This window comes from Scyliorhinus torazame, chromosome 2 (genome assembly GCF_047496885.1).
Source record: "Scyliorhinus torazame isolate Kashiwa2021f chromosome 2, sScyTor2.1, whole genome shotgun sequence".
NCBI lineage: Eukaryota > Metazoa > Chordata > Chondrichthyes > Carcharhiniformes > Scyliorhinidae > Scyliorhinus > Scyliorhinus torazame.
The window spans coordinates 18,348,303-18,361,720 of record NC_092708.1 but is presented as its reverse complement, the minus strand read 5'-3'; the positions used below and the strand labels follow the sequence as shown (position 1 = coordinate 18,361,720).

The 13,418-nt window shown below is 45.5% G+C and overlaps 1 protein-coding gene across 1 annotated transcript in view; it reads left to right on the top strand.

The window, feature by feature from the left end:
* catip (ciliogenesis associated TTC17 interacting protein) overlaps window positions 1-13,418 on the top strand; it is an 83,898-nt gene that overhangs the window by 20,451 nt on the left and 50,029 nt on the right. The window contains exons 2-3 of the mRNA XM_072468990.1: window positions 10,116-10,360; window positions 11,613-11,798. Coding sequence (XP_072325091.1) covers window positions 10,132-10,360; window positions 11,613-11,798 — 415 coding nt within the window. The 5' untranslated portion in view covers window positions 10,116-10,131. The remainder of the gene's footprint in view (window positions 1-10,115; window positions 10,361-11,612; window positions 11,799-13,418) is intronic.

The following is a 13,418-nucleotide window of genomic DNA, read 5'->3' as shown; positions in this document are numbered from 1 at the left end:
GGAGGAAACCGGAGCACCCGGAGGAAACCCACGCTACACGGGGAGGTCGTGCAGACTCCGCACAGACAGTGACCCAAGCCGGAATCGAACCTGGGACCCTGGAGCTGTGAAGCAATTGTGCTATCCACAATGCTACCGTGCTGCCCTTGAGAACAAATAAATTTACACTATATCATTTTACCGTAATCCATGTACCTATCCAATAGCTGCTTGAAGGTCCCTAATGTTTCCGACTCAACTACTTCCACAGGCAGTGCATTCCATGCCCCCACTACTCTCTGGGTAAAGAACCTACCTCTGATATCCCTCCTATATCTTCCACCTTTCACCTTAAATTTATGTCCCCTTGTAATGGTTTGTTCCACCCGGGGAAAAAGTCTCTGACTGTCTATCTATTCCCCTGATCATCTTATAAACCTCTATCAAGTCGCCCCTCATCCTTCTCTGTTCTAATGAGAAAAGGCCTAGCACCCTCAACCTTTCCTCATAAGACCTACTCTCCATTCCAGGCAACATCCTGGTAAATCTTCTTTGCACCTTTTCCAAAGCTTCCACATCCTTCCTAAAATGAGGCGACCAAAACTGTACACAGTACTCCAAATGTGGCCTTACCAAAGTTTTGTACAGCTGCATCATCACCTCACGGCTCTTAAATTCAATCCCTCTGTTAATGAATGCGAGCACACCATAGGCCTTCTTCACAGCTCTATCCACTTGAGTGACAACTTTCAAAGATGTATGAACATAAACCCCAAGATCTCTCTGCTCCTCCACATTGCCAAGAACTCTACCGTTAACCCTGTATTCCGCATTCATATTTGTCCTTCCAAAATGGACAACCTCACACTTTTCAGGGTTAAACTCCATCTGCCACTTCTCAGCCCAGCTCTGCATCCTATCTATGTCTCTTTGCAGCCGACAACAGCCCTCCTCACTATCCACAACTCCACCAATCTTCGTATCGTCTGCAAATTTACTGACCCACCCTTCAACTCCCTCATCCAAGTCATTAATGAAACTCACAAACAGCAGAGGACCCAGAACTGATCCCTGCGGTACGCCACTGGTAACTGGGATCCAGGCTGAATATTTGCCATCCACCACCACACTCTGACTTCTATGGGTTAGCCAGTTCGTTATCCAACTGGCCAAATTTCCCACTATCCCATGCCTCCTTACTTTCTTCATAAGCCTACCATGGGGAACTTTATCAAATGCCTTACTAAAATCCATGTACACTACATCCACTGCTTTACCTTCATCCACATGCTTGGTCACCTCCTCAAAGAATTCAATAAGATTTGTAAGGCAAGACCTACCCCTCACAAATCCGTGCTGACTATTCCTCATCAAGCAGTGTCTTTCCAGATGCTCAGAAATCCTATCCTTCAGTACCCTTTCCATGACTTTGCCTACCACCGAAGTAAGACTAACTGGCCTGTAATTCCCAGGGTTATTCCTAGTCCCTTTTTTGAACAGGGGCACGACATTCGCCAATTTAGCTCTGAACATACTGATCACATTTCTACCTGCCATTTATAACTTCCAATTGATGTGAAACTCGGTTTTGCAAAATACAACATTTAAAAAAATACAAACACCAAAGGAGATTCACAAATCCTTATTAAACATACACACACTCATTCATCCACTCAGATCTTGGATCTCTACTTTGTAGGGTTTCACAAATCCTTATTAAACACACACTCATTTATCCACTGAGATCTTGGGCCTCTATTCTGTAGGGTTTTAGTTAGTCTTAACAAAAATTGAGACCCCTCCATGCTGATAAGTCTCACTTATGCAGGAATCTTTTTGCCTGTGTTAATCTTTTCCACTCTGTTTCATTGCTTCAACTCTCTTGACTGTGTTTCAGAGCAAGAGGATTATTCTAATTGCCATTTTTCGGAATTCTAAGTTCTGTTCCTGGTTGTCCCTTTCAGTTGCAATCTGGAATGAAGGATAAGTACCCTTTCTGGGCCCTATGCAAGGCTAACTAAGGCACTATCTTCCTGTTTTAGTTAAGGGTTGATCGGTTATTGGTCTCTAAAGGTTCTAGGCGTCCCTATTCCTCTAGGATTTAACCTCACAATCTGTCTTACTCAAAGGATGATTTATTTTTTGGCCTCTTTTTACCAGTAATGGATGCAAGATTTTTAGTGATATCACCAAGATGTCTTGCAGACTTTTTCTCAGGGTCAGCATGTTCTAGTCTGCTGATTTCACACCCAACCTGAGTTTTATGTCCCCTCGATCCACAGAATTTCCTTACAAAAGTCAATCACACATGACTTTCCAGACTAAACTCGGCAGGTAAAGTCTGACTCACACATGGACCAGAAACTCCTAATATTCTAGCCTTTGTGCCGGTTAGAAACTTCTAATATTCCAACCGTTTCTTGGGAACTAGAAGCTTCTAATATTCTAGCCCCCATTCTGCTCAGCTAGAAACTTCTAATATTCTAGCCTCGCTTTACCTAGAAACTTCTAATATTCTAGGTCTCCACGCTGGGTGTCATGGAGAAAGCAAAACAACCGGCTGTGTGTAATTAACACGGTGTTAACACATCGGGTGCCATGTAGAAAATAAAGCAACCCACTAGGCGTAATTAACAGGGTTTTAATTAAACGTTGGGCGCCATGTTGTTGAAAACTCACCACTATCCTTAGAAGTTCCCCTATACCAAAAAGGGCCGACATTCTAAATGGTGAACAGGGCTTCTCACTCCCTGACCCCGATGCAGGCTTCAGTGGGTGCTATTCGGGTCAAACTATGTTTTCAAGTTATCGCCCGGTATAACCCACACCTTCACCGAAGATTTAATCGACTTACCACTTAGTAGCATCGATCCTGGGTCCCGCATTGCTAAGTAAGTAAAGTAGACTTTGGAATAACCACTATTTCAGGTTAAATTAAGTTATTTTATTGTTATATTTTTTTCTTTTAAAAGCTGCAATTACTTTCTTTACAGAAAGGAAAAAGGTCTTGCTTCTGGATCCTTCTGGTTGGTTGAAGGGACCTTCAGCCCCAACTTGACAATCAATCTTCTTTTAAGTTTGGTCTTCTTTAGATGTATTCGCTGATGAGCTTGGTTGCTGTGTCCTATCTTTCCCATGTACCGAGCTGTGAGAGCGGACTCTGCTGGCTGTCTCTGAGCTGACTCTGCCTCCTCTTTAAATTCTGGTCTTCCTTAGATGTATTAGCTGTTTTAGCTCGGCTGCTTTGCTCTGTCCCTTTCCCATGGCCGAGCTGACTGTAATCTGACTCTGAACTGCTTGTTTCTTCTCTGCTTCTCCACCTCTCTCTTCTCTCTGAGTTCTGGTAGTTCCTGCTCTGGTCTCTGGGTTTATATTCTCTTTCTAATAGTTATTACGTTTTTATGACTTTATTGTAAAGTAACTCTTATTTCATTTTGATTATAAAAAGTATCTTTGATCTAAACATTCTAATACAACTAAGTATTCATTTTGACATGACCTCACCTCTGAGGACTCTGATTACATTGTTTCCTTTGTGATGTTCAAAGTTCCTTTGTGATATTCAAAAATGCTTTGGTTTCAAGAGATGTGAATTTTGGTTTAGTTCCTGTCATTTCTATAGTTTTATTTTCCAATTGTGTCCTCAGCTCATAATTTTGACTTTGATTTTGGCTTTAAATTATGTTTAAACTGATAGTCTCCAGTTTTCTTTAATTTACTTGGTGTTAGCAGAAGTTCACACCTAGAATTGTCACCAAATTCAACTGAACCTCATCCTTTCCTTTCCAGCTGCTTACTAAGATAGTTAATTTCAACAAAGGTGTGAAACATTGCTTTTAGCTGTATGCTAAAAATCCACTTGGTTATAACTTCAAAGGTTTACATTTATCACCTAGCTCAACTGAAACTCTCAATCATGCTTTTCCAGATGCTTACTAAGATAGTTACTTTCAATGAAGGTGTGAGCCATTGTTTTTGGCTTCATTCAAAACCCTGTGTGTTTGCAAAGCCTACTTGACCAAGGATATCTGCATTTTACAATCCTGCTCTTTGGAGCTGCTGTTAACCCTTTGTGGGATCTTTCCCTGTATCCTCTCATGTTTCTCTCAAACCAGATATTGCCAGACTTCCATGTTTCAAATGACACATCTTTCCATATTTTCAATAACAACAGTCCTCGACACACTTACTGATGAAGTCTGTGATGGTGGTTGCATACTCGTCCAGGCTAGCTGCCGCGGCCTTGAATATGGACCAGTCCACAGACTCCAAGCAATCGCAGAGAGTGTCCTCTGATGCCTCGGACCAGCACTGCACGGTTTTCTTGACTGGCTCAGCACGCTTGAGTTGCTGTTTGTAGGCCGGAAGTAGGAGTACTGACTGGTGGTCGGATTTGCCAAAGTGTGGTTGAAGAATGGAGCGGCAGGCACCTTTGATGCTCGTGTAGCAGTGGTCCAGGGTGTTTCCACCTCTGGTGGGGCAGGAGGTTTGTTGATGGAGTTTGGGTAGAACCTTCCTGAGATGTGCCTGGTTGGTGATTTGTTTCTTGGTTGTTGACGCTGATCAAGATTATTATTATTATAAAACTGCCACAAATTCAGCTAAGTTATTTTTATCCTGACAATGGCCTCAAGTTACTAAGCAACCCCACATACCTCTGCTGGCCTGTTGTTTCACTCTTCATGCCGTAGCCCTCTCTAAGCACAATAGAAACACAGTTGGAACTTGACCAAACCCCACACATATAAACACCTTTGTCTGGGGCGGTATGTGATGCAGTGGTTAGCACTGGGACTGTGACGCTGAGCACCTGGGTTTGAATCCCGGCCCTGGGTCACTGTCCGTGTGGAGTTTGCACATTCTCCCCGCGTCTGCGTGGGTTTCACCCCCACAACCCAAAGATGTGCAGGTTAGGTGAATTGGCCACGCTAAATTGCCCCTTAATTGGGGAAAAAAATTATTGGGTATTCTCAATTTTAAAAACAACGATACCTTATTTCTAATGTTTACGGTACAAATATAAATCCCTTAAAACTACCATTATTTTTCCAACACTAGACAAGCAACAGTACAATATAGTCATACTCGTCATACTCGCTGTATCATACCTTACAGACAATGTCCCAGACACTACCATCGCCATCTCTAGGTATGTCCTCACCCATCAGGAGGACATACCCACCGAATATGGTGGGGCAGTGGTATATGCAGTTGGGAGGGGGTTGTCCTGGTAGTCCTCAACATTGACACGCAACTCCATGAAGTCTAATAGCATCAATAAGGAGCATCGGCACCCAGAGGCCTCAGATCTGAGGTAATTGGCAAAAAGGCCAGGAGATGAGTAGCGTTGTGATGTCTGAAAGGGCAGTGGAAAGAGATTGTGCAGAAAATCAACATTTTTGTAATTTTATGTCTGTTTTTTTTGTAATTTCGCGTTTTTGTAATGGCGAATGGCCCTTGGTTGACCAGAGACTTTAACATGTAGGGTATGGAATGTAAAAAGGGTTGATTACATTTAACCCTGCCTCAGGACAGAGGTTGAGCTCTGTTGGGAGATATTAACGAGACATCAGTTGATGTCAGTAGGGAGCAGACAGTTGGCTCCACACGGCTGAAGTCCTGCTGTTAGCTTCTGGGCAGCTGAATGGCCATTGGTAGCTCCAAACTGCCAAGAGCTGGGGGCTCAGCCAAATCCGGAACCAGAGTTGGCAGCAACGTGGCTGAGAAGCTTGGACTGTGCCTGTGTTTAGATGCTGGAGCACAGCCTGGCCAGGGGGGGCTTCAGTCGTGATCGGGGGGTCAGGTCACCTTAAAAAGAAGACCAATAATTTAAATCCTGCACAAGAAAAATCTGGAATTGTGTGCCTTTAGGGTTAAGATTGTACCTGGGGAAGTCAGGTAGAGGTCGACTGGGGATCACACTAGCTCTGGGAAGGAGCAGAGCTAAAGTTCCTTGTAAGGAAGACAAACGGCTGTAACCTTCCATTTGTAGTTTTTTTCCTCTCTGCCTGTAACTCCCCCGTCGGGGCATCAGCGCGATGTACTATGTGGTATTCCAGGTTCTTGGTCGTTGACCTTTTTCTTTTTCTTTTAGTACCTTCTGGATCTTTGACCAGCTTCGTCACCTCAGTGTCGAGACCTCCGGTCTCCCTGGTCCGTGGCGGATTTTTCTAGTTCCCGCGCCATGCCACTTGGGCCTCCAGCCCATTGCCTCTTTTAAGGGGGCCATCGTGGTCTCTACTGCTGACCCCACTGCCGCTAAGAGATGCACCTGTAAAAGTTGGGAAGAGTCAATGTGGACATGCCAAATTTCCTTAGTTTCTTGAGGATGTATAGGCGCTGGTGTGCTCTCTTAGTCGTAGCGTTGACATGGGTGGACAAGGGCAGATTTCTGGTGATGTGCACACCTAGGAATTTGAAGCTGTCAACCACCCCAGCCCCGTTGATGCTGACAGGGGTGTGTACAGTACTTTGCTTCCTGAAGTCAATGACCAGCTCTTTAGTTTTGCTGACATTGAGGGAGAGATTGTTGTCGTTACACCACTCCACTCGATTCTCTGTCTCCCGCCTGTATTCTGATTTGTCGTTATTAGAGATCCGACCCACAATGGTCGTGCCGTCAGCAAACATGTAGATGGAGTTGGAGCCAAATTTTACCACAGGAGGTGGTCATTCAGCCCCTCCAGCTGTCCTATCACTCAGTGTGATCATGGCTGATCTGTATCTTAACTCCATATACTCACTTGGTTCCATATCTCTTTAAACCCTTACCTCACACAAATCTAGCAGTTGTGACAGCTTCAATTGGCCCGAGCCTCAACAACTTTTTGTGGGCAGTGTTCCAGATTTCCACTACCTTTCACGTGAAGACATCACCTCTGAATGTCCTGGTTCTAATTTTATAGAGTCACGCAGTTCAGAAGAGTCACTTCAGCCCATCGGGTTTCCACGGACAAAACTACACTAAATCTACTCTAATGCCACTTTCCAGCACTTGGCCCATTGCCTTGAATGTTCTGACGTTACAAGTGCTCATCTACGTACTTTTTAAAGGTTAGGGGGTTTTCTGCCTCTTCTACCCTCCCAGGCAGTGCATTCCAGACTCCCACCACCCTTTGGGTGAAAACTATTTTCCTCAAATCCCCACTAACTCTCCTGCCCCTCACCTTAAAATGATGCCCTCTCATTTTTCATCCTTTAACTAAGAGGAACAGTTGCTTCTTATCCATCCTGTCTATACCCATCATAATCTTATACAAGGTGGCTGATATACATTCTTCTGGAAGGACAAACCAGAAGAAGAACGGCATCTCTAAGGGGTTTGCTTCGCCGTAATAACGAGTTGGTCGGGCATCTCAATGAATCCCCCTGAGGGGTGAGCGAACGACTCATGATCCGACTGCTCACCCCTGGCCCAGAAACAGCACATCACAGCCATCAGTGTCTACGCCCCAACCTTAGATGCAACAGACGAGACAAAAGGGGCATTCTACTCCAGCCTCGATTAAGCACTGTCCCACATCCCAAAGGGAGACAAGCTGATTCTTCTCGGCAACTTCAATGCTCGACTCGGGAAGGACGCAAACCTTTGGAAAGGGGTGTTAGGTAGGGAAGGCATGGGGTAAACAAGCTCCAACGGAGTCCTCCTCCTGACAAAATGTTTAGAACCTGACCTGGTCATCACGGACACCCTGTTCCGTCAGAGAGACAAGCAGAAAGAAGACCTCATGGCAACACCCCCACTCCAAGCATTGGCATATAATTGACTAAATCATCATCCGGGCAAGGGACCGCAAAGACGTCCGCGTCACCCGTGCCTCGACCAGAACCGATGACTGCTGGACTGACCAGCGACTAATCCATTCCACCATCTTCATCAGCCTGACCCCAAACGACACAGGCAGAAAATACTCTGCCGCTGAAGACTCAATGTCACGACATTCGACAGCTGACGAACAACAAGGCCTCTGCCACTGATGGAATCCCCACTGAAGTACTAAATGTGGCAGAGAGGCACACATGACAAGGATCCAGAACCTCACCATCCTTGTCTGGAAGGAAGGGGGCATGCCGAACGATCTCAGAGATGCCTTAATTGTGACCATCTTCAAGAAAGGAGACTGTGGAAATTACAGAGGGATTTCCCTTCTCTCCAGCACGGGAAAGGTCATTGTGAGAATCCTCCTCAACTGCCTCCTTCCAGTTGCTAAAGGGCTCCACCCTGAGTCTCAGTGTGGCTTCCCTCCATCAAGAGACTCAATGGAAATGATCTTCAGCCCGTGATAAATCCAGGATAAGTGCAGGGAGCAGCATCAACCTCTGTACGTGGCCTTCTTCGATCTCGCAAAGGCCTTCTGCTCTGTCAACTGTGAGGGATTGTGGAGCATCCTCCTCCAATTCCGCTGCCCGCAGAAATTCATCAGCATTCTCCACAATGACAAGCAAGCTGTGATCCTCACCAATGCAACCACCGCGACCCAATATGCGTGCAAACTGGTGTCAAACAGGGCTGCCTCATTGCACCAACGCTCTTCTCCATCTTCCTTGCGACAACCCTCCACCCCGACACCCAGAAGCTCCCCGCTGGAGTGGAGCTAACCTACCAGACAAGCAGGAAACTGTTCAACCTCTGACTCCTCCAGGTCAGAACCAAGACCATCCCAAGTTCTGTCATCGAGCAGACAACGCTTGTGCGTGTTTCTATTTTCAGTATGTTTCATCATAGCTATTGTTATTAATAAACTTAAATTGTGTTTAAATTTACAAGCCTGGTGACTGTCGTTATCGAGCAGCCAAGGGCCAAAGACTTTGGGTGTTTTTCTGAGAATTATTTATCAATTTCAGTTGTGTTGCAACTCCTGATCAAGTGGGACTGGAATTGACCGCACACTAGCCCAGGGGGTTCGTAACTGATGTGAAGTATTCGCTTACTGGCGGGTACTGCCCACCCAACCAGGGGAGATAATTGTTCTCCGTCAACCCAACCGACTCTTTTATAATCGGCATAAACTTTTCAATTACATCACCCCTTCAACTTTTACATTCAATGGAATACAAGCCTAGTCCATGTCCCCATCCTACAAGTGCAAGATTGAGTTCTCTACCACAGAAGGCTGTAGAGACCAAGTCACTGAATAAATTTAAAAAGGAAATTGATTTTTTCTTAACCAGACAGTAAAGTGTCAAGGGAGAGCGCAGAAGTATGATGTTGAGGTAGAGGATAAGCCAGAATCATGTTTAATGGTGGAACAGGCTCAAAGGGCCCAATGGCCATCTCCTGCTCCTTTTCTCTATGTCTAGACAACCTATCCTTGTGATTTAACCCTTTCCGCCCCATATCCAAGAACAAATTTTGTTAAACTCTGGTGAGCATGGAGTATGGAGGGCAGCACGGTGGCACAGTGGTTAGCACTGTTGGGTCCCAGCCCCGGGGACCCAGGAGGGTCGGTGCAGACTCGATGGGCCGAATGGCCTCCTTCTGCACTGGAGGGATTCTATGATTCTGGCCCCTCTTGAGAGCAGTCCTTTTTGTTTTGAGATCTCACCTTCTCATTTGAACGTACCGGTTATTCTGAAAAGCGTTTCTTTGGATATCTGCTTCACCATGTGTGACCATGACAAGATAATCAGAGGATTGGATAGGGTGGACATTGAGAGCCTTTTTCCTCGGATGGTGATGTCTAGCACGAGGGGACATAGCTTTAAATTGAGGGGAGATAGATATAGGACAGATGTCAGAGGTAGGTTCTTTACTCAGAGAGTAGTAAGGGCGTGGAATGCCCTGCCTGCAACAGTAGTAGACTCGCCAACACTAAGGGCATTCAAATGGTCATTGGATAGACATATGGATGATAAGGGAATAGTGTAGATGGGCTTCAGAGTGGTTTCACAGGTCGGCGCAACATCGAGGGCCGAAGGGCCTGTACTGCGCTGTAATGTTCTATGTTCTAAGAATGTAAATATAGAGCCCAGCACACGTTGACACCCTCGTAGAGGGAGAAGGAATGAGAAGGACAAGGAAAACTGGTGGAAAGTGGGAGGAAGATGTTGCTTTCTTGAATAAAGCAGGATTTAATTATTTGTTTTGAGCTGCGTGAGTCAGGCGGGTCCTACATTCTCTTCCTTTTGTCTTGTAGGGAGGCAGATTGCAGGATGTCGATGTCTGATTTAGCAGATTTGCCCGTGGAAGAGTTAACGTCACCTGGAGGCGCCACATCTGTGGAACGGCTGGAATCCCCAGAGTTGAATGTCTCTACGGGAGAACTGACTCACCAGAAATCTTTGGATCAGTCTGAAGATCAGGAATCAGATCAAACAGATACATCAGCGGAGCCTTTGCCGACAGCCAGCACTGAAGCCATTCATTTTCTGACGTCAATCCGTAAGTATCCAACTTCGAAAACTGAAGCTAGCATTGTATCAACTAGGATTGTTCTCATTGCATTATCCTGTGTGTCCCGTTCTTGGCTCGACAACAAACAGATGTAGGTGTACCAACAGTACAGAACATGAATATTGCTGAAAGGAGAGGTCTTTTACCAAAGCTTTTCTTCTACCATTTATCAGGACAAATTAAAGAATACCAAATTTCAAACACTCACAATGTATATACTACAGGAGGAAAAGGTACCGATTGGTTGGCAAGTCAACTCTAATTGGTTGAAATGTTGCCGTGGAGGGGAGGCAGTGGCGTACTGGTATTGTCACTGGACTAGGATCCAGAGACCCAAAGTAATACTCTGGGGACATGGGTTTGAATCCCACCAGGGCAGATGGTGGAATTTGAATTCAATAACACACCTGGAATTAAAAGTCGAATGGCGACCATGAAACCATTGTCAATTGTTGTAAAAACCCATCTGGCTCACTAATGTCCTTAGGGAAGGAAATCTGCCATCCTTACCCGGTCTGGCCTACATGTAACTCCAACAATGCCCTCAGGGATGGGCAACAAATGCTGGCGTGGCCAGCGACGCCCACATCCCATGAATGAATAAAGGGGAAAAAAAGCAACAGGGAACTATGAGCTCCGCAAATTCTTAGGTAATTGAAAAAAAGGTACAAGGCTTGAACATATTCCTTTTGTTTGCAGGGTCCCTGTATATGAATGTGCGTCACTTCAAGCAAGCATAATTGAGCCATATTAATAGGTCGTCAAATCAAACAGCATGTTTCTTCAGTTGTCGCTCTTCTCCTTTTGAGACACTTTTTAAAACATGGCATGTCTGACAGCAAATGTGGAGAGAGAAACAGATGATGTATGAGTCATATCGGATTTGAAATGTGAACACAGATTCTCTCTCCACAGATGCTGCCATTCCTGCTGCGTATTTCCAGCACGTTCAGTCTTTATTTCAGATTCCCAGCATCTGCAGTATTTTGCTGCTTTTACTTCACAAACCAGATTCCAAACCAGAGTTTCCCCTTAAGTGGCCTGGTGCCAAAATTGATCCAGTTACGTTCCTCTGAAGCAGCTTGGGACTTTTAAAAAATGATGTTAAAGGCCCTACATAAAGGCAAGTTGTTGTTGCATCAGTCGGGGCCACAACTATATTCAGATCCCAGGGGTGGAAGGGCACAGCGCTGCCCGTTTGTAATAACTCTGCTGATTTTTGTGGCGATGTGTGTTTCAGTGCCAGAGGAAATACAGAAGATTTTTTTCAGAGACTCGCTGGTGGCGATTTCCGAGACAGGAAAAGAGATTGGTGAATTTACCTTCGTGGTTCAGCCCATCATGTATCATGCCACCCCATGTTTAAGCATTCAAGCCAGCAGCCACGGTTCCATTGACTCTATTCCATGTGGAACATCCATCTCTGGTAAGTCACGGCCTCACCTCCGAGCTTTTGAAGCATTGTCGCTGGGTCAAAATCCTGGCACTCCTTCCCTAACAGCACTGTGGGCGTACCTACACCACGCGGACTGTGGCTGTTCGAGAAGGCAGCTCACCACCAACTTCTCAAGGTCAAATAGGGATGGACAATAAATGCTGGCCCATTTAGCGACATTCACATCCTGTAAAAGATTGAAAAATATGTTTATATATATTTCTTCACTGGTGTTGGCATTGAAAAAGCACTCTCGTCCCAGCAGTCATTTATGTGCCTCCGGCAGTGGTTAGCACTGCTGCTTCACAGCGTCCAGGGTCGGAGGTTCGATTCCCGGCCTTGGGTCACTGTCTGTGAGGAGTCTGCACGTCCTCCCCGTGTCTGCTCCGGTTTCCTCCGGGTGCTCCGGTTTCCACCCACAATCCAATGATGTGCGGGTTAGGTGCATTGGCCGCGCTAAATTGCCCCTTTGTGTCCAACGTTGTGTAGTTTAACTGGGGTTATGGGGACAAGGTGGGGGAGAGTGCTCTTTAAGAGAGTCAGTGCAGACTCGATGGTCCGAATGGTCTCCTTCTGCACTGTAGGAATTCTATGATTCTATATGCAGCTTTGTTAGCCGTTTTAGTTGCTGTGATATGAAGAGTCTAAAGTTCTTGTTCCTTTTCACCAAAACACCATTTATTTCACTTCCACAGCCTCTGCACAAAACTCTTAACAACACACCACCTGACAGAGGCCACCTGAAGTCCCTTTACATATCAGTGTCAATTAATGGATACTTAACATAAATGAGACAACTAATTGCAATGTCTCTTAACCCATTACTTAACAAGCTTAGGCAGTGAAGGCTAGTCAGTTATTTGACTGTACAGGGCTTCACAGCTGTGCCAACAAGGCTCACTGGATAACATTCAGGAGCAGAAATCCTGGTTCATTATTTTCTGTGGCTTGGAGTTGCCGAGTATCAGGTATTGTCATCCTGGCTGAAATGAGCTCAGACCAGGAATCGGATCAGCTCGGAATGGCACATTGCTACACCATCTGATGCCAGTTACCATGTTGCTTCATTGGCAGCACCAATGGCACTTAAGATTAACCCAGAGCCTTCCACTTCCAAAGCCATAACGTACAAATCCTGAGCCGTGGAAGCCTGACTCAGGCCTGAATAAAAGCGAGAAACTCTTGCTGATATTTAGCACCTTTGAGAAACTGAGTCTGGCCCAAAGGGGGTTTGCAGTGAGTGAAGTCCCTGCTGTAATGTAGGAAACGGAGCACCAATCTACGAACAGCAAGATCCCACATTTGGCTTTGTAACAAACGTGAAAAGCCAGCATCAGTTTATTCTTACTTTTAGTTGATTTAGTTAGCAGGATTGGGTTTCATATTGCTAATAATCAGTTGGAAAGTTGTGCCTATAAGTTCAACTGCAGAAACCTGAACACAAAATCTAGTCTAAACACGCCAGTGCAGGATTGAGGCAGGGCAGTACGGCGGCACAGTGGTTAGCACTGCTGCCTCACAGCTCCAGGCTCCCAGGTTCGATTCCGGCCTCAGGTGACTGTCTGTGTGGAGTTTGTACTTTCTCCCTGTGTCTCCGTGGGTTTCCTCCGG